This window comes from Rhinolophus sinicus, linkage group LG02, assembly GCF_036562045.2.
Source record: "Rhinolophus sinicus isolate RSC01 linkage group LG02, ASM3656204v1, whole genome shotgun sequence".
NCBI lineage: Eukaryota > Metazoa > Chordata > Mammalia > Chiroptera > Rhinolophidae > Rhinolophus > Rhinolophus sinicus.
The window spans coordinates 44,777,468-44,798,998 of NC_133752.1; the positions used below are offsets into that span (position 1 = coordinate 44,777,468).

At 36.8% G+C, this 21,531-nt stretch overlaps 1 protein-coding gene across 5 annotated transcripts in view; it reads left to right on the plus strand.

The window, feature by feature from the left end:
- The window catches only part of FAM13A (family with sequence similarity 13 member A), a 284,430-nt gene that overhangs the window by 163,113 nt on the left and 99,786 nt on the right, over window positions 1-21,531 (plus strand). For all 5 annotated transcript variants that reach the window (XM_019741111.2, XM_074323597.1, XM_019741109.2 and 2 more), the window contains one exon: window positions 1,233-1,396. In XM_019741111.2, coding sequence (XP_019596670.2) covers window positions 1,233-1,396 — 164 coding nt within the window. The remainder of the gene's footprint in view (window positions 1-1,232; window positions 1,397-21,531) is intronic.

Sequence of the window (21,531 nt, forward strand, 5' to 3'; positions counted from 1 at the left end):
TTTACAATAATATAAGACCAGGTCTATAGTCTAATATAATATAATTATAATATAATATAATTTTGTATTGTGTAGTATAGAATAATTTATAATATAATATAATATAATATAATATAATATAATATAATATAATATAAATTACCGGGTCTTATATAAGACTGGGTCTTATATTAATTTTTGCTCCAAAAGACACATTAGAGCTGATTGTCTGGCTAGGTCTTATTTTCGGGGAAACACAGTACCAGAGGACATGTAATCAAGTGTAGATTGTGTGGTGGTGTGGTACAGGAATTCAGAATTGGGAAAGGTCAAGACCTGAAGTTAGTTAGAGAAGCTCTATGGGCAGTGGGTTCTCATCTCAACCTCAGAAGAAGTTAGGATTTGGTTTGGTCTTAGGCAGTTGGTGAATGGCCAGTGATCAACAGGTGACATTCCAGGTAGGAGGACAAACATGAGAGAAATCTTAGAGATGTGAAAATGCTTCCAGTGTAACAAATACAGTTGATCCAAGGATTTGAATTTTTCCTGCAATTCTAATATGATTTTTACACATTCTTAGGAAAAGAATATTGGATGTATTCACATTCTTTATGGTCTAAAATAAGAGAGCATGAGGGGTTATTTCTGGAGTTGGAAGGAGTGCATAACTTCAGATATGACACGTCAGTATACCTGGTATTTATTTGGCGCATGTGTTGTCCATGCTTTCAAAGATATAAGATAACTAAAAGTGTTGTGTTTTTCCTATTTCCTTAATTAAAAATTTATTAGACCATCTCTTGCTCTGCAAAGAGGATTACAATAGAAACTATTAGCAAATTGTTATGTATTTTGCTTGTTGGTACTAAATATTTCTACACCTTTCTGACATCGGCATTCTTTATTTCAGTGGTTCTCAGCCTTGTATTTTTCTGCCTCTATTTTGTCTTTCTTTCACTCCAGGTTGTAGTCTGATATACTCTCATAATCTCTCATTACATAGAATGATTATTATAAGGAGCATTAGGCTTGAGGAAGATTTGTTTGAGAATCCAGGAGAGGGGTATGGGCCATATATGGTTTGAAAGTTCCCCTTGAAAATGTCAGTGTCTCCCCTTCACTGTGCAAGAATTTTTATATGCATTTTTAATTCCATACCTAAGTTGATGTTTTTGGTGTAATACATTAGATTATTAATAAATTGGAATTTGATCTTCTAAAAGTTGTTTCTCTCTTTTGAATTTTATTTCTAGATCCCAAAGTCCAGGAGTGAGGGCTCTATTCAGGCGCACAGGGTACCCCAACCAGAGCTATCTGATGGCATTCCTCAGGTCAGCGTGCAGCTAAGTCGTAGAAAACCCTGTTGGGATGACATGAAATCAGCAGAAGACGTCAGTGGGGCCAAGTTGGTATCCAGGTTGGCTTGTTTCCTTTGTTTGCATGTTACATATTGCCTTAGCTGCTCTCATGTATAGGCCTACATATGTAGGTATGTTTGTATGTATCTACCACTGGGGTCGATAGGATTCAGGTCAGTAATACTATTTAAAATTCACTCTAAGTTTTGAGCATTTTCTGACTAATAGTTCTCATCACAGAAGCGTTCCTGATTTGTTTCGTTTTCTGGGTTAGAACAAATTGTTTAATCAATTGGACCATGCTATGCTCACAGGCAAAAGTTGGAAGAGTTACTTTTTGGATACCGTTTCTTAGTATGTTCAATAGTATCTGCAATTAAAGTGGACATCAGAGTTGTTACTAGAATCCACTCTCACTAACAAATTTTGAATGTTGCCTTTTACCCATTATGTTGCACATTATACCTGAAAGCAAACTTCTTTGGTATACTTGAAGAAAAAGGTATGTCATTTTGTTAAAAAAAAATAGATAAAATGAAGTCTGAGTCTTATTTACCCAGAGCATAAGAATTTTTCCTTTTAAGAATTTTTTTTTATTTTTTTGTTATAACTTAAAACCTATTTCTGAAATTTTTAAAAAAATGCCATTACAAGTATAAGACAGAGAGCTCTAGCAAATTGAAAGGTATTTAAGACATTAAATGTATAAATATAGTAAAGAGCTTACCACTTTGGATTGCTTTATGGAAGAGATGGGGTTTTAGCTGGATTTAAAAGATGAAGGTAATTTAAATTGAAAGAAAAAGATGACAAGGCTCTTGTAGACAGGCCCCGTTAGGAGGCACAGTGAGTATTTGGGAAATAGCAGACAAGTGTCATGAGGAATTAGTTGGAAAAAAGGCTAGGAAGGTGGAGTGAGGCCAGGTCATCGAGGACCTTGAATGCCAGTGCGAAGTATTTTTATACTCAGTCTTTCCTTCACTGCACAAGTGTTCAGACTTAACCTCTGGTTCCAGGAAGTGCTGTAGGATGGGGGGTACATAGTGAACAAAGCCAACAGGCCCCTGTGTGTATGGCCCTTACATTCTAGTGAGGAAGGCAATAGCCGGACACTAAGAAAAAAATAGAGCCGTGAGTGTCGTTCAAATGCTGGGCAAGGACAGAGGAAGGGCATCGACCACGTGGGGAGATGAGGGTCAGAGAAGGTTTCGGAAGGAGGGTGACGTTTGAAGTAAGGTGAGGAGGATAAATAGAAGCTTACTGGGCAGGGACGTCGAGATAAGGGTGCTCCTGGAAGAAAAAACGACTTGTGCAAGGACATGCAGGACAGTGAGGACAACTTAGAGGAGAGCAGCAAGTTCAGCAGAGGACTCAGAACACCTGGACAGGCTAAAGGTGGTTTAAGAGACTAGGTAAGTCAGCTTATATACCCCATATGAAGGAGTTTGGAAAACGATGGGGAGTGACTGCAGGAACATGACATAAACAGACTTGTGTTTTATAAAAGAGACTGCAGCCGCTATGCAGAAGGAGAGATTAAAGAGAACAGGGCGAGGTGCTGGGAGAGCAGCAAGAGGCTGTGGGGCGATCCAGGGCACACTGAGCGCCTCTGTGAAGGCCTCATCATCACGGAGGATGAGGGGATGTGGGCAAGTCTTTGTGCCTTGAAGGGAAGGGAGAGACAGGATACTGCTTCGAGGAGTGGACTTGGTCCAGAAAGGGTTGGGTTCTTCATTCGTTTGTTTTGCTCCATTTGGGGTGTTATAATCTTTTAATGAATGAAATCTATGCAGGTTTGTAAGTAGAACAGGTAGGGTTCATGGAGAGAAAGAGCTGATGGTATAAGCCAAGAGATAATAAGAACAAGGACCTCTAGGAGGGAATTCAGAGACCAAGTAGCGACCCCCGGAGACGTAAGGCAGGTAGGCAACTTGTGGTCAGCTGTGAGGGCGTCTTCCTGTTGTCGCCTCTGTGACCCACCGGGCTCCAGGCTTGGCAGTGCAGTCTTCCCCGCCGAGGGGGAAAGGGGTGATTAGTAGAGGAACTAACCTTGGTCAGTGAGGAACAGTTCAGGAAAGAATAAGGGCAAAAGATACAAAACATGGGGCCTTTTTAAAATTTTCCTTCTCTACTTTAAAGACCAGGGTTACGTGGCTGGCTGGTAAGAGCTAGTGCCGATGTTATCTTCCCAAATTAATTTGTAAAGAACTATGCCAAGAATGCCTTCAGTGAAATAATGAAAAGAAAAACTCAGATGTTTGTTGTTTATATCATTCTTTTTAATCAGCCAGTCAGAAAAGGAAAGAAAACAAAGTTTCCTGCTTCTAAAGGTCACAAGCAACAAGTTTCCTGTGGAGATAATGAATTTGTATTTCTGAGCTACAAGTCAAGTGAGATTATAGAGAGAAGGCTCAGCGAACATTGCTGTAGCCACTCTTTGTTCCTCTGGTCAGCATATTACCAGTTAAATCCATATTAGTATTTATGAATTTCTTACATGCTTCCCAGTTTTTTAAAGTGCAGCCTTGAAGAACTGACTCCTTCACAGGCAGCACCTAAAGGTTTAGCTAGAACATCATCCACATCAAGCCTTGCTACTCACCATCGCATACTCATTCAACCCATTCAACTTCTTGTTTCTAGCCAAAAACCTATAGTATCTGTTCAGAAATTTTTACTGTTTCTATACCTCTTAATAGATTGTGAGACAAATTATCAAAGACAAGTGAACGTTAAAATAAATTTAACTAAAAATAAGTTTTAAATCCTTTATATATCTTTGAGTAGCAGAATAGGTATTACGCCAATTTTCATTTCAAAAAGGAACGTGTGAAGCTATTTTTATTTGCAGTTACTTTCCAGAACAAGTTATTGGGTAGTTTATAAATTTTAAATATTTTTTAAGTGTGTGTGTTTTTTTCTCTAGATCTTTTCTTTAGAGAACCTTCCACTTTTCTCCTTAACAATTCATTAGTTTCAACAGTCTTAAACACAAAGGTTGGCAATGTGTATTAAGTGTATTGTTATGCCACTGTTCTCTAATACAATATTTACTTTGGGTTATCAACTCTTTTTTAAGGAATTATCAACTCTTTTTTAAGGAATTATCAAGAAGCATTTAGTTGGGCTTGTCCTAGTATTGATTTCTTCTTTCTTTCTTTTTGTCTTTCTTCTTTCCTTCTTTCCTTCCTGCCTGCCTGCCTGCCTGCCTGCCTTCTTTTCTTTCTTTCTGGTTTCTCTTTGAAAAAGAAAAAATAGCAATTCAGCAAAATCTATTTGATCTATGGTCTTGTAAGTTTGGTTTACTTTACAAAAGAAAAAATAAAATCCTTCTGTTTGCACTTGTTAAAATTTGTTTAACACATTTATACATAGCATTTTGGTATTCAGCAGTTACCATATCAGTTAACAACAAAGATAAAACCAAGAAACAACCTTCAGTGCTGAGATTTCCAGAATGATGAAGTGTCTTACGATTTTTCAACAACAGGTTAAAGGTTGATTTCTAGGGCTCTTGAGAAGTGATTTTTGGCTAACGGTGTGTTTTTGATAACTTTGAATTTTTAGAGTTTAGACCTTGTCCGGTATATTTCCCCAGGTTGACTCACTTAGATCTTTGTTTGTCTTACTTTCAATTCTTACACATAGTCCCATTTCTTCTTGATTTGTGATAGAAATATGAATTGTTAGCAGGTATTCATTGTTTTTCTGCTCTTCAGATAGTGGCAGTAAAAATAAGAGCTTAGAGGAGTAACACATTTTAAAATGTGAAGTTTTGAGAGTCCAAGGAAGAGCTAGGTATCATTTATTGTTCATTGTCTGATTTGTAGCTTGGAACATTATTTATTTAGACAAATGACATTTTTCTGTAGTCCTATAATTGTCTAAAATTGTCATTGAAAATATATATAAACAACAGTCATTTTTCTAATCTTCATAGAATCTCTCACAATTAGAGTGGCTTCATGAGGAAAGCTTAAGGATAAAATATCTCCTGTTTTCGTAGAGCTTAATGGAATGATCTATTTTATACTGAATTCCAAACCAAAGACAGAAATGCTTAGTGACACATCCACGTTATTCAATGAAAGCATTAGCTAATCCATCTTTCTCATCTAAAAATGACAGCAGCAATTCCTAAAATACTGTTACGAATTCTTCTTTGTAATTAAGATGTGTGCATTACTAAAATTCACAATAGAGTGAACAGCATAATTTGTAATACGTCATTTCTACTTTAAAGGAGTAAATAAATGCATGCCCTTTTCCATGGTGTAAACATAGTGTACACGTTTGCTGAGTCAGAAGCACTTGCAGAAATAACGAGGTTATTGGACAGGTGCATCCCATAAACAAAGCTGGAACATTCCAATTCCTCTCACTACACATGATATTCTTATATTGTTTCCTTTTAAAGATACTGGGGAGAAAAATAACAAAAATTAAACTGTAGTGTTAACTAGTATATTAAGAAACAAGCCATTTAAAAATTATCCTTGAAGGAAAGTAACATATTCATCCTAAAAAAAATAAAAGGTAAAGATCTGTATTGTATGTAAAGGTTGAGATATTAAAATAACTTGAAACTTCAGGGATGGCTATCTTATTTCCTTTTTCAATATGTGAAATAGGTAAATTATCACTTTTTCATGTTTCTAGCACTATATTATAATATTTCAGACTTTTTAAATTTTAGAACTTAGACAGCAGGATGAGTATTTTTAGTCTTTTAGGTGTTCAATAGTATTTATTTAAAAGTTAATGTTTTATTTGAAAGTTAATGTATTTCCGTACATGTGTGATTTTCTTAAAGGCCAAAGGAAATCTCTCATTTTGTTCTATAAAGTCAGAGTGAAGACTCAAGAAACTACATATTGTATGATTCCATTCACATAAATTGTCCAGAGAATGCAAATTTGCATAAACATAGAGTTGTGATTGGCTGGAGGTGGGGGGCCAGGGAGAGACAGAGATTATAACTGTAAATACCCTCAGGGACCTTATTGGGACAGTGAAAATATTCTAAAACTGATTTATGGTGATAGTTATACCACTTCGTAAAATTACTAAAAGTCTTTGAACTGTACATTTGAAAAGGCGGATTTTATGATATATAAAATATAGCTCAATAACATTGTTTAAAAAAATACAATTACAAAAAAAGAAGTTGGGGTAAGGTGTAATGGATATGCTTTAACAAGAGAGTCACTTGATTGCAAATTGCTAAAAAAAAAACCAAACTATTGCTATAAGTAAATGCGATCTACAGAGAAAGTTGTGTTTATTACATTATAAGATACTTTGTTCCTTCGTCTTTTCATTGACTATAACAGAACATGGTAGCAGGAATAAAGGTTCTTGAGAAAGGTGATTCATAGGAGGGAGTAGAAGGGTGAAAGCTTTTTGTTTGGTCATTCTGGAAGGATTCCAGGTTGTGATTTACTGTGCTGTAATCAAAAGTTATTGAAGTGATCAGTATTTCAGGGAGACACAGGAACAGAAAGAAAAAGCTTCAGCATATTGGGAGTGTCACAGAAAAAGTCATAGGTCCATTGTTCATAAGAAAAGTTACCCAGTGTGCTTCCGTGTCAACAGAAGTTCATGGTCTCCTTTCCTATAGGTGAGTATCCTACAGACATACCGACAATGAAAGTTTTGTACTTGGTGCCTACATAGAGAGATAAAGCAGTTAAGTCTGATTAAAATGCTTTCATTGTCTGTAACGGGAATGTATAAATAGCTACAACTGTGACAATTATTTACACACAAAAAAAAAATACGATGAAGAATAGAGTTAAAATATCTTTGCTTATGAAGCAGAAGTGTTCTTAATTTGATAGATAAATGAAGGAATCTGTAATAAATCACTTTTCAATGTTGCATTAAAAACAAATCTTTCTCACGTTTCTCACATTGCATACTTTTTCACTTTTTAAAAAAACAATTTTCATCATCCTGAATGTATTGTGGTACTTCTCATATTCTTGAAAATTTCCCATTCCTTGTATTGTTTCCTGCTACTCTGATGTTCCTTCCTCTTTCTTCCTGCCTCTAAATTCAGCAATCTCCAAGCCTCTTTCCTCAGCCACTGGCTCCCCCTCTGTCTACATCCCTGCCACAGCTAATCTCATCTCAGAATGATGATTTTTCAAGTCACTGTCTTGGACCTGCCCTCGGTTCTAAGCTTCCAGTGCCTGCCAGCCATCTCCATTTCAGCCTTTACAGTAAAGTCACTGTGCCCAAACACAGCTCATTTTCTCATCGTTCCCTCCCAGCTTGGCTTTGTGATTCATTCTCTCAACCACTAGACTCAACCCTTTTATATAATCAGTCACCGAATCTTGTCAGTATTTCCTTTTCAGTATCTCCAGCATCCCTTTCCCCATCTCCCTACCCCTCTCCATGATCTCAACTCTAATTTAGGCCTCCAGCACCTTGTGGTTAGATAATTGCTACATTTTCTGCACTCCACTAACCTACTGGGTTCATTTTCTTCGCACAAGTTGGTCCTATGTCTCTGCCTTTAACTCTTAATTATATACGATGACTTTTGGATCTGTATCTCCCATCCAAAATACTCTTCTGAGCCATAGTCATACGGCACTCTGACTAGCAGACTTGTCAGCCTCGTCCCTCCGAGACCTCACACTCTTCCATTGCCCCCACCCCATCACCTAGCCACAGCCAGCCAATTCACAATGCTCTTTGACAAACTCACTGTCTTTATTTCGCCTCATTACTCCCGTAGTCACTACTTCCAGAGACACAAAAGTATCAACAGATCGTCCTTCTGCTCAGAACTATTTAGGGGCTCACATGTGTCCAGCCTACAAGACACGTCTTGTTCTGTCCCCTACCTGTTTTTCCATCTACTTTTCCTTCAACTCTATGCCTGCCTTTTTCTCATACCTACAACCACCATATAACACTTTCCAGGACTATTTTGGATTTTAAAATTGTCTTCAAAATTAGATCATTTGTCAGATTTTGTCTTGATATTTGCTGTAAAAAATTATAAAGCAAGATGACAAAATAGGAGGTCCCCCGCTCGAATCCGCTCACAGCAACAATAACCTGGCAGCCATCCATGGACAAAGATGCCTTTGTGGGAGCTTTGGGATCCAGGGAAGAGGTTGCAACATCCCGGGAGAGCCGCAGACTGAGGAGGGCCGTTTTGAGAAGGCATGTCCACACTTGTTGGCAGGTTCACACACCGTGGTTCCATAATCATGGCTACAGACCTGGAAACAGCCCCTCACCCTGTGGACTCATCTACAGCCCTGTTTGGCCTCAGTGCTGCCAGCAGCAGCATCCTCCAAAGGACCGGGGAGGAGCCATGCCCACCCATGCCTTGGGACCATTGACGTCAGTCCCAGCTGTGGACCCTGAAGGGGATCATAACCTGACTCTGGCCCCTCACAGCCTTAGTCTGGAAAGAATCGTTTCCCTCCATGTCCCCAGAAGCAGGCCCACCAACTTCAGTCTTACAGGATCTTGAAGCAGTGTTGTGACTAAGACCAGCCCCTCCCAGCTGTGCTCCAGGAGTATTACTGCCTGCCCAGGGACCTGACAGCAGACATGCTCTTTTGAGCCCCCAGAGGCAGGCTCACTGACCTTGGTTTGACTGGATCCTTGGAGTTGCCCTGGACCTAGCTCCAACCCCACTCAGTCGTAGTCCAGGGGTAGTCCTACCCACCCAAGGACCTGGCAGGAGGCACACCAATTTATACCCCCAGAGGCAGGGCCGCAGACCTCTGTCCCAGCTGTGGACTCTGAAGCAGCCCTGTGACTCTGTTCTGGCCCGTCGCAGCCACCGTCAGATACCAGTCCTGCCCACCCAGAGGCCTGGCGGAACCCTCCCCTGGATTTGGCAGGAGCCACATCCATTCACACACCTGGTAGCATGCCTACTATCTTTGGTCCCTGAAGCAGAATATTGTCCAGCACCAAGCCTACTGACCAAGGTCCTGGAGGCAGCCCCACCTTCCGTGGGACCAGGCAGGATCCATGCCGATCTAAGCCGCTGGTAACAGGTCCTCCAGCCACAGACCCAGCAGCCGCCACATGACCTGGCTTCAGCCCCACTTGACTGACATCCCAGAGGCAATTCCATCAGCCCAGGGACCAAAGAGAAGAAGACCTGCTGAAAGCTGTCTGTAAGACTGTAATGTGATATGTAAATTAACCCTAGTGTAAAAATGAAACACAAGTATTAATAAATAACTATAGCTACAATAATTTGTTAATGGACACAATATAAAAATGTGACGTGTAGCATCAATAACATAAAATGTCAGGGCAAAGGAGAAGTAAAATAGTAAAGTTTTTGTGTGCAATTAAAGTTGTTAGCTCAAAATAGGCTGTTATAACTATAAGGTGTTTTATGTAAGCCTTACGGCAACTACAAAGAAAAAAACTTCTAATAGATATACAAAAGATAAAGAGAAAGGAATCAAAGTATATGCCACTACAAAAAAAAAAAAAATCACAAAGGAAGACAAAGAAAGAGAGAAACAAACAACAGCAAAACAGAAAACAATTACCATGAAGACACAACTAAATGGGAAGATATCCTGTGTTCATGGATTGGAAGAATTAATATTGTTAAAATATCTATACTACTCAAAGAGATATACAGATTCAACAATTCCTATCAAAATTTCAGTGGCATTTTTCACAGACATAGAAGAAAACAATCCTGAAATTCCTATGGACCGCAAAAGACCCCAAATAGCCACAGCAATCTTAGAAGAACAAAACTAGAGGCATCACAGTTCCTATTTCCAAACTATATTACAAACCTATACTGGTAATCAAAACAGTGTACTGTTGGCATAAAAACAGACACATATCAATGGAACAGAATAGAGAGCCCAGAAATAAACCCACACATATACAGTCAACTAATCTTTGACAAGGACACCAAGAACATACAGTAGGGAAAAAAATCTCTCCAATAAGTAGGAAAACTGGATATCCACAAGCAAAAGAATAAAATTGGACCTCTATCTTAAACCATACTAAAAAAAATAGCTCAAAGTGGATTAAAGGCGTAAATATAGGACCTGAAACTCCTAGAAGAAAATATTGGGGAGAAGTTTCTTGACATTGGTCTTGGCAATGATTTTTTTTTATATATGACACTAAAAGCACAGACAACAAAAACAAAATTCAACAAGTGGGACTACAAGATTCTGTACAGCAAAGGAAACCATCAACAAAATGAAAAGGCAGTCTACAGAATGGAAGAAAATATTTGCAATCCATATACCTGATAAGGGGTTAATATGTATACAAAATACATAAGGAACTCAATAACCAAAAAACAACCCTATTAAAAATTGGGAAAAGGACTTGAATAGACATTTTTTTAAAGAAGACATAGGAATAGCCACCAGGTACATGAAAACAGGTTCAACATCAGTATGCATCAGGGAAATGCAATTAAAACCACAATGAGGTATCACCTCACACCTGTTCATATGGCTATTATGAAAAAGAGGAGATAAGTGTTGGTGAGGATGTGGAGAAAAGGGAACGCTCACACACTGTTGGTGGGAATGTAAATTGGTGCAGCCATTATGGAAATCAGTATGGAGGTTCCTCAGAAAATTAAAAATAGAACTACCATATAATCTAGCATTGCCACTTGTGGGCATATAGCTAAAGGAAATGAAATCAGTATCTCAAAGTTATATCTACACCTCCATGTTCCCTGCGGCATTATTTGTAATAGCCAATATATGGAACAGTCTAAGTGCCTGTCAATAGGTCAATGGATAAAGAAAATATAGTATAAAATTCCATGGTGGGCGTATACTGTGTATGTACATATGTATGTGTTTCTTGTATATGTGTTATATATATAGTGTGCACCATAATATATATGCACACACATACAAATACATGAGAGGGAAATCCTGCAACTTGCAACAACATGGATGAACCTGATGGACATTATGTTCAGAGTAATAAAGTCCGATATAGAAAGATAAATGCCATATGATCTCACTTATATGTGAGATCACATATGTTAGATTCTAAAAATGTTGAACTCATAAAAGCTGAGTGTAAAACACTAGTTGCCAGGGTCTGTGGAGCAGGAGAAATAGGGCGATGTTGGCCAAAGGGTACAAATTTTCAGTAATAAGATGAAATAAGTTCTGGGGATCTAATGTACAGCATGATGACTGTAGTTAACAATACTGTCTCTTATACTTAAAATTTGTTAAGAGTAGATCTTTATGTTCTCACCAAAAAAATCATAATTATGTGAGGTGATAGATGTGTTAATTTACCTGATTGTGGTAATTGTGTCACATGTATACATACATCAAATCACATTTTATACCTTAAATATATACAGTTTGTATTTCAATTATACCTCAGTAATGCTAGAAAAATTATGATAACTCCACGTATAACATTTTTGTCTGTATCACACTTATGTTAGGTAGCCCTGTAAAGAGAATTTCATATCTGAAAGTAACCTTGGATGGAGAACCCATGATTTTGAAAAGGTTATTCATTTCACAAATAGTTATTGAGTTAGGTGAATTATCCAAGATTACTTATTTTGTTGACAGGCTGAGATTAATATGTCTTCTGATTACTTTACAATTATTTCCTGTCTGTCTTCCATCATGAGTTACTTCGTCCTTTTATGTGCTTGTATTTCTCTCTCCAACCTGACTGTGACTTCCTGGAGGAGGGAGGGACTATGTCTTATGTTTTTGAGGTTTTTTGTTTGTTTTTGCATCCACGACAGTACCTAGTAGGCCTATACGTAAGCTGCTGCCGTAGTCATTATTGTTGTGATATTATTAATTGTGCTCAATTTGGATTTAAATTCCACTATCTTTATCTAAAATTTTAAAATTGTATGTGTCAGTTTTCTCTCTTGTGGTCTTTGGAAAGTGCCCCCTAAGCAAACCGTATGCCGCTCACCCTTAGAGATGCCACAAATGCACATCTATGCTGCATTTGAAGCAGCAACTAGCTGCTTATTGATATAGGAGAAATCTATTATGAGGTTCACAGCATCTCTCTACAACTCTCTGCCCTTATGGCAGAAAGTGTGTGCCCCGTGATGTTTGCCCAACAACACTTCATTTGTTAGTCGCATATTACAATAGTACATTTCATAAGATTCAGACTTGCAGTGATATTGATAATAAATCTGTCTTCAGCAGTATTAACCGTGCCCATTGTTCTTCAAGCTATCTAATCTATTAGCTCCTGCAATTAAATATGACTTTCTTCATTTCTGAAGTCCTGCCAGCAATAGAAAGTAGTCATAACTATCCTGTGTTTGTTGTACTTCATCAAGGGCACTCCAATTACTTCCTGAACATGTGTTTGTTCCCTCTAGTGTTTCACTCTCTGCTACTTGGAGCCAAGTTTCAGCATTTTTAACTGACTAGTGAAACTGAAACAAAGTTAGGATTCTTAGCTACCAGATTCATAACCGTATCATGTACAATATAATTCGAAGAATTGCCAGATATTCTAAACATGCTGCTGGCACTGCAGGGTTTACTGCAACAGCTCCCATTATAAGGAAAAGAGAGTTTAAAGAGAGTGAAAAAGTTAGTGGTCAGCCTCACCACACAGTTCCATTACAGAGCTACCATTTTCTGAAGTGTTCCCACTCTCTGGCCTTCATAATAAAGGTTTATAGAAAATAAAGGGTTTGAAAAAGGCCCAGAGATCTCAGACCGGATTAGAAAAAAATATCTAACTATCTCTACAGATAGTTTTCTACTCTGTTCTTAACCACTAGCTCCCATGATAAATATTCCAAATTCTTCTTAGATAAGTTATTTCATGTAAGCTGAATATCTAAGAAAGATATTTCCCAGTATTTGATTTCAATCTCCTTTGATTCTTATAGTTTAAAATGAAAGTCTCTGACATTTAAGTATTTTTATTATTAAAGAACAAATAGTTCTCTACCCACTCACCAAAATCTACTGCCATACAATTGCTCTATTCAAATTTTGACATTTCATTGGGATTCAAACTTCAATATTAAAAATAAATAAATAAATAAAAAAAATAAAAATGTGTTTTTCTAAGTCCGTTTACAGTATTGGTGATTTAGGAAAGAGAAGGTAACTAAGGGTAAGAAAATGTATTATCATATTTGCAGTTCATTTCTAATAGCATATAGATCACCAGAGTATATCTGGATTACTGTGGTATTAGCTGAATTTCTCTTAGTAATTCAAAGTCAGCAAACTCTTAGTGGGCACATTCTATGTGCTGCATGTTTTGCACTGGGCCCTAAGAAGCCAGAGAGAACTAAGGCACGGTCTCTAATCTTTAGGACTCTCCCAGTTCATAAAGTGAGACAAATGTATATGTGGTTAACAAAAATATGTAACACAAAAGGTTTAAAGGTAGCATAAAATACATGCCATAAAATCAGAGGACTTCTCCTTGAATAAAGTTCAAGGGCTTCAAGGCCTTTGTAACTCTAGCTTAGCCTACCTCCCTGACTGACTTTCCTGCAATTCTTTATCCTATAGCCATGCTACATCACAACCACATTATTTCATACCTCTGTCTCCTTGCTAACATTTTTCCTTTTATCGGGAGTGCCCTTGTCCGATTTTGTCAATGGTCAATTAAATGTCATCTTCTGTATGAAGTTCCCTCTAACTATGTCATTTCATGTAAATAGTCATGCATTATATGTCCTTTTGTGTTTCTTTCACTTAGCATATGTCTTGAAAGTTCATATTGTAGCATATATCATTTTCATTACTTTTTATGGCTGAATAATATTCTACTGAACATTTTGTCTATCCATGTCTATCCATGGACATTTGAGTTGCTTCTCCTTTGGGTTTATTATGAATAATGCCAGCATGAACATTGGTATACAAGTTTTTTTATGGACGTGTGTTCAGTTCTCTTGGGTTTATGGCTACAGGTGAAATTGCTAGGTCATATGTTAACTCTATGTTTAACTTTTTGAGGAACCAATAAACTGTTTCTGCTCTATTTTGTATTCCCACCAGCAATGTACAATGTTTCCAGTTTCTCTACATTCTTGCTAACACTTTCTTTTTTATTATAACCATCCTTCTAGGTGTAGAATGCTATCTTACTGTGATTTTGATTTACATTTCCTTGGTGACTAATGATGGTGAGCATCTCTCCGTGTGTTTTTGAGCCATTTGTATATCTTTGGAGAAATGTTCAAATTCTTTGCCCATTTTTTTAGTTCAAATCCTTTGCCCATTTTTTTAGTTAGGTTCAAATCCTTTGCCCATTTTTTTAGTTAGGTTATTTTTTTAGTTAGGTTATTTGTCTTTTTATTGTTGAGTTGGAACAGTTATTTATTTATTCTGGATACTAGCCTTTATCGGATATATGATTTTTAAATACTTCCGCGTTTTGTGAGTTGTCTGTCACTTTTTTTGTAATGAACTTTGAAATACAAAAGTTTTTAGTTTTGATGAAGTCCAATTAAACTATTTTTAGTTGTTTCTGATTTTGATGTTTTGTCTGAGAACCATTGCATAATTCAAGATCATAAAGATTTACATGTTTTTCTAAGAGTTTTATAGTTTTGCTCTTAAATTTAGGTATATGATCATTTTAAGTTAATTTTTACATATGGTGTGTGAGGTACAGGTACAACTTCATCTTTTCGCATGTGGGTATATAGTTGTCCCAGCACCATTTGCTGAAAAGACTATTCTTTTCCCATTGAATTGTCTTTTTGGTTCCCTTGTCAAAAATCTGAACCTGAATTTAGAAAAAAAAAAACTAAACTGAGTTAGCACCCTAGCTCTTGTCTCCTCAGCCACCTTTGTTTTCTGAAAACATGTACTTCAGTTTAATAGAGAAATGAACATGGCTTAGATCTACAAAATATCACAGCACAATCCAAAAAATTTATCTTATTTTACAACAGCACTCAGAAAAAAACTGCTCTTACTCTCCTACCTCCCAAATCTACCAGCATATTCATATCTCTACTCTTAAACGCTGCCTTCTCTCCTATTACAGTATATGAACTGAACGTGGACGTCTCTGGGGTCAGCCCTTCTGCTTGTGTACTCTGAGTTCCAGTCCCTCTCACTCACTCAAGGACTACGTTTCAATAATCACCTCCCTCCTCTATGACACCAATTTCTCCCTTCTAGTTTCTTCCCATCAGCTAGAAACATGCTGTAATAGCTCTCAACATTTTTTTAAAAATCCCTCCCTAGAAACATGATCCCTCTTTTCCTTTAGAGAAAATCTGTGGTAAAGGATTATATGTACTTGCTGTCATCATATGCTTTCCTCCCATTCTTTCTTCAACTCACTCATCATTGAAATTGTCCTTGTTAAAGACACCAGCAATTGCCATCTTGCCAAATCCAAAGGTCAGTCGACTATTTTCATGTTCCTCTCTCTCAGCAGCGTTTGACCCAACTGATCACTCTCTTTTGAAGCACTTTCTTCTCTTTGCTTCTGCAACATCACATTCTCCTATTTATCCTTTAGTCTTATTAGTCACTATTTCTTCATCTTATTTGTATACTCTATTTTCTTTCGCAGACCTCTCAAGTATGGAACATCCACCCACCCCACCAACTCTCCCCTACCCCCCACCCCTCGGGCTCAGTCCTATGACCTCTTCTCAAGTTATGCTCATTCTTGGATGCTTTCATCCAGGTCCATGTTTTTAAATATCACCTTTACTCATATGGCCTCCAGAGTTATACCTTCAGTTCCAACCTCTCCATTATACTCCAAGTTGGTTTATCCATTTGGTAGGACCAGCTACTTAATTTTTGAGTACCCCCCTCCCCAATGCAAAGTGAAAATGTGGAACCCCTTGGTGAAAAGTGTTAGGAATTTCACAATAGCACCAGCAGATCATCAAATCAAGCATGGTACTCTCTGAACCGGACCCCGTGAGACTGCACATGTCACATGCCAGTGAGGCTGGCCCTGGCTATTGGCTACCGAAGAAGTCCCTTTGGGTATTTAATGAGCATCCCACAGTCAATCTATATAAAACAGAACTCCTGATTTACAGTTCTGCCTGAAAAAGGACAACGCCATATCTACCTTTGTTTTCCTACATCTCAGTAATTTGTACCACCACTCACCCAGTTACTCAAACCAAAAGTCTGTGATTCCTCTACTTTTCTCAGCCAATCCATCAGCAAGTCCCATTGGCTCTATCTTCAAAATGTATGCTCAGAATACATCTGGAATCTAAATTTTCAGTCTCAGATTATGTCACGTAATTTTTTATTACAAAGAGAAAAGGTCCTTTTACAATGGAGAAAGTAGTCAGTTACCACTTAAACCAAATAATTAAACTTAACATCATGGATAAAAATATGAGAAGACAAGCATAAAAAATAGTTTTGAAGATTAGAAATATCAGAAATATATTACTGACTATTAAATGAATAATGATGTTATAAAACAGTACATTGTGGTAAAATATGCACAACCTAAAATTTACCATTTCAACCATTTTTAAATATACAGTTTGGTGGTATTAAGTACATTCATATTGTTCGACTCTGTATGCTATTATTATATATTATATAGAGAGAAGAAATAGAATATAGACTAATAGAGGAAGAATATAGAATCATATTGAACACTGGTTATGCAAGTGAAGGGATTGTTTTTGGCTTTTACCTTCTTGTCTGTGTATTCTAAGTTCTCTGTGTGAAGTTATACTGTATAATTTATAATAATAAAAATGTTTTTGTTTTTTAAACCAAGGATGGTAAATGCTTCAAGGAGGAAATAGTAATTTTCAGATTTTAGAGAAATCATGTGAAGTGACAACTGAACTCTTTTTGGACTTGGTAATATGTTCACACTCATTCAGGACAAAATCTCCTGAATGGGGAAATCCAAAAGGGCAGCATATGAGAAGCCCAAAGGCTATGCTTTGTTTGCATGGATGGGTATGAGGTCCAAAGGGGATTCCAGGCTAGGAGAAATGCCTGAAACATAAACACATAGGAAAGCTAAGCACAAGTTAGCCTGCATGCACACCCAGGTCATGTAAAAGAGTGGTACAGCAGAGTGGAGTAAAAGGCTCCGTTGTGTGTGTGTAAAGTTTGGATTTAACTTTGTAAGCTATGAAAAACAATCGAAGCTTTTTGACATTATCAAAGCACTGTTTTGGGAAAATCAATTCTGTACAATCTGGATTTAGTATAGGAAAGACCAAACAAACCTTTTAGGGAGAAAAGGCTGTAATCCAGAGGTTAACTAATAAAAATGTAAACTGGGGAAAGAGAGAGTGAGGGGCATGGAACAGAACATGTGGTGGTAGTGGGCTAATGGGCAGGAAGAGAGAAACAATATTATGTCATTTAAACTTTTTTTAGTAACAAAGTATCCATTCAGTTACTATTTGGCTTGAGCAAATTCTATACTATTTATATAAGGTGATTGGGAGTCTAGGTTATTATTTCCAGAATCACTCATATTTATTCAAAAGTATTTTACTAGGTTGTTTGCAGACTTTTAAAGTTAGATTGAGTTTCGTTTTAGAGTTATCTTCCTGAAGTAATATTTTGGAAAATTATTGTAAAATTATAATTCATTTTCAATGCATTTTCTTTATTTAAATGATGAATCAATTGCATTGCCATTGTAGGACCATTGGTTTTATTAGCTTTATTAATTAATTTGTAAGTCCAGTTTATTTCCTAATTTATTTGAAATTTCTTTTTCCAACTTATATGTCTCCTTGCTGAAATTCAATGAGTTTCTTTATGAATTCTGGTAATGCTCTACACATGAAAAGCACTAGAAAAGGAAGATACTACACATACATACGTATTTAATGCAATGGGTCCAGTTCTCTCAGACATTAAATTGAAGAGAATTTTTAATTTAATTTTATTTATTTATTTTAAATCAGATCGCTTATAATGCACTAGTGACATACATTTTAAGGCACCACTATTGTGATCTTTTTTTTTTTAATGTGACCTATTCTTGGTAACACAAATAATCACTACTTCCTCTTATTTTGCTTTTAAATATATTTTTACTTATTCATGTGTTGGATTGCTGCAAAGCATGCAGCTTTGTGTTAAGGTAAATAGATTTTACCAGAGAGTATACTGATAGTGAGAGATTTTTGTGCTCATGCTTAGTATTTCATGACTCAGATACGTGAAGTTTATTTTATGATTTATGGATACAGAAACAGCCAGTCGGTTACCATATCACACTGAACAATTCAGACATTTCTAGAAGGAAGCCTGCTGCAGTCTGCTTCTCCTCTGCCAGGAAATCTCATTTAACAGGGTGAAAAGTCACTGGGACAATGTAAGACAGCTGATCTCAGGTGTAGTGGCAGCTGTTGTACGGGGCGTGACTTATTTTATGAGAACAGAAACACTATTATCTGGCCTCCCAAGGGAACTTTGAAGCAAGTCATGCCCGGGGAGTCCCATTCCAGGAAAAATGTGCTCGAGTACTTATTTATTGGCAGTAATCACTTACTGAGATTCCATCTGGCACAAATGTGGATTTTTCCCTGTCCCAGAAAGTTGGGGAACAATTATGTAAGTTGTCTCAAAGAATTTATTTTTAACTACTTTTTATGGAGAAACAATTGGTATAAGAAATTTGCTTTTTTAAATAATAAAGCAAATGTCTTATGAATTTCTATGTAATTGTGTCTTTACGTACCATAAATTATAATTACTTGTCTTGTGATTTGAAATCATAATTCAGTTTTTGTGGTGAATGTTTTGCATCTTATTTTCTAGATTAGAAATGTTGGAGCCGCTTAGTGAAATCAAAGCCATCCATGGGGTGAGGAAGGGAACCCTGAATGGTGCCTCTTCAGCTGTCAAGGCCTTTAAACCGTGCCTCACTATTAGCCTCGTTCTCCTCTGTCCCTCTCTGGCAGCTCTTCAGGGTTTTGGAGCCTGGAGAAATGATCCCTGTGAGTCATTTGAGATTCCAACAAGGCCAATCACGTATGTTTTAAGGAAAAAAGCCCACATACAGTTTTAAAACTGAAATCCATCATCAGAATTAAAGAGGTGTGTATTTGGAAAAACAATTACATAATTTCTATCCCTGTGGGATTTTTTCCAGCAATCTTCTAATATAGACTAGTCTAATAAATCAATGAGGAAACAATTATATTGATTTTATTAGTTATTTTTTATTTTGGCCTTAAGTAAAGCAAGCACTTTCATTTCTGCCATTTCTGAAGAAAATAGTTTATCTAAGTAGAAATTCCTTATTTATATTGTCATGAGCCCGAATGTCACTGTTTTGCTTTCGAAGATAAATCTTTTATAAGATTTTATAATTATTCTCTAAGAAATACCATAAGGTTTGGGGTTTTTTAGCATAGAAACAACTGATAACTCACCTGCCATTTCCATGTATTAATTTCTTACTAAGAGGGATACAATTAGAACACAACTTAAAACTTTATTTTCCATCTTTTTTCTTTCTACCTTCCTCACTCCACCCCCTCTTCTCCCACTGCAACTACAACTGTCTTCTACCACTATGCATAAGTGTGCATGTACACACATACACACACACATACACACACACACCCCCCACAGTGTTGACTCAGAGTAACAAAGAGGTTTGTTCTGGTCCAGTGTATGTCTTTGGTTCAGACAGCCATTATAAGACTGTATAGATTTTAATATATATTCACTCATCTAAATACAAACCTCAGAGCAAAAGACAGGATTCTTTATTTCCTCTAGAAAATTGATAGTATAATATATATTATCATTGGGTAGGTTTAATATTTATCTTTAAAAGCTTTATATGGTGGAAACTTAATAGCATTCATATGCTGACTTCATGTCAGCCTCCTACTAGCTGAGTATTCAAGTGAATTAACTTTTCATTTTCACATCTATAAAAATGAGCACAGCATAGATTCTCAGTAAATGCTAGTTGCCTTACATATACCCCACCTGTCCCTTTGCCCTTTTTTTCTTTTGACATTTGTTGTTGGGGAGGATGGTGATGTCCTCTGGTGAGCCCTGGAACTCACTTGTTCTAACGCTGCTTGCCAGGGAGCACGTTTAGTCAGGAGCCTGTGCAGCAGGACCAGAGTTTCTAAATTATACACACCCTAAAAACCGTGGCTTCATGACTATGAAAAATTCATATCAGATTTAATCTTTATCATTTATGAATATTCTGTGTCTTCCGGAAGGCTCCTTAGTGCATTTTACAAAGATTGATAAAAATATGAGGAAAAACCCTTGCCTGAGAAGCAGGTTCTTACCAAACTCCTAAGAGAGAAATAATATACCATTTTGTCTTAGGACACAAATCAATCTAATTTTAAAACAATATGTGAAAACAAATTAATGTAGCCAAGAAATATTCTTGGTTCACTGGTTGTTTCAAATGGATGTTGAAAGTAAAACAAATGAAGCCACATCATTTTTGGAGCGTTTGTTGCTCTTGATAGCACAAGGGCAAACACACATATTACCAAACACTTGGAACCTGCTAAAGAAGTTATGTAAGAAAATTAGAAGTCTGCAAGCCCAGCTGAAGTGTGGAAAAGGAAGTAGACAACCTAAGAGAAACTGGATAATGTAAAATGCTTAAAATATTTCAAAGTCTTGAATAGAATCTTACTTTTTCCATATCTGTGATTGCACATCAATAGTTTATTTCTTTATTCAGTTATTATTATCCTTTATTTGATTCTACATTAAACATCTATTTTATCTTAAGTGTAGGCCTACAATGGGACACGTTTAAAAGTGGACAGATATATTGCTTCATAAAGTCAAATCTAATCAAAGGAGCTATGTTTGGGTCTCAGGAAGAGTGATCAATATATCAGTTAATTCATTCAGCACTTACTGAGTGTTCTGTATAATGGCTGCAGAAAGATACCGTTCTTGTCCTGGAGAACTTACGTTCCAGTAGAGAGATAATATGTAGATTCATATAATAATAAAACAGTGTGGAAATAAATAAATTAAATAAATATCATAAGAGATGCAAAGGGCTGTATGAATTAAAAGGGAAAAGAGATTTCTTCCAACTCCCCTGAGGCTGAGTATGCGTAGAATTTTTCCAGGAAGTGGAATGGAAAAATATTTCAGACAGAGGGAACAGCATGAAGAAATGTTTGCGGTAGACAAGTTCACAGCAGACTTCAAAACAGTGTCCAGGTATGTCTGAAGTAATTTCC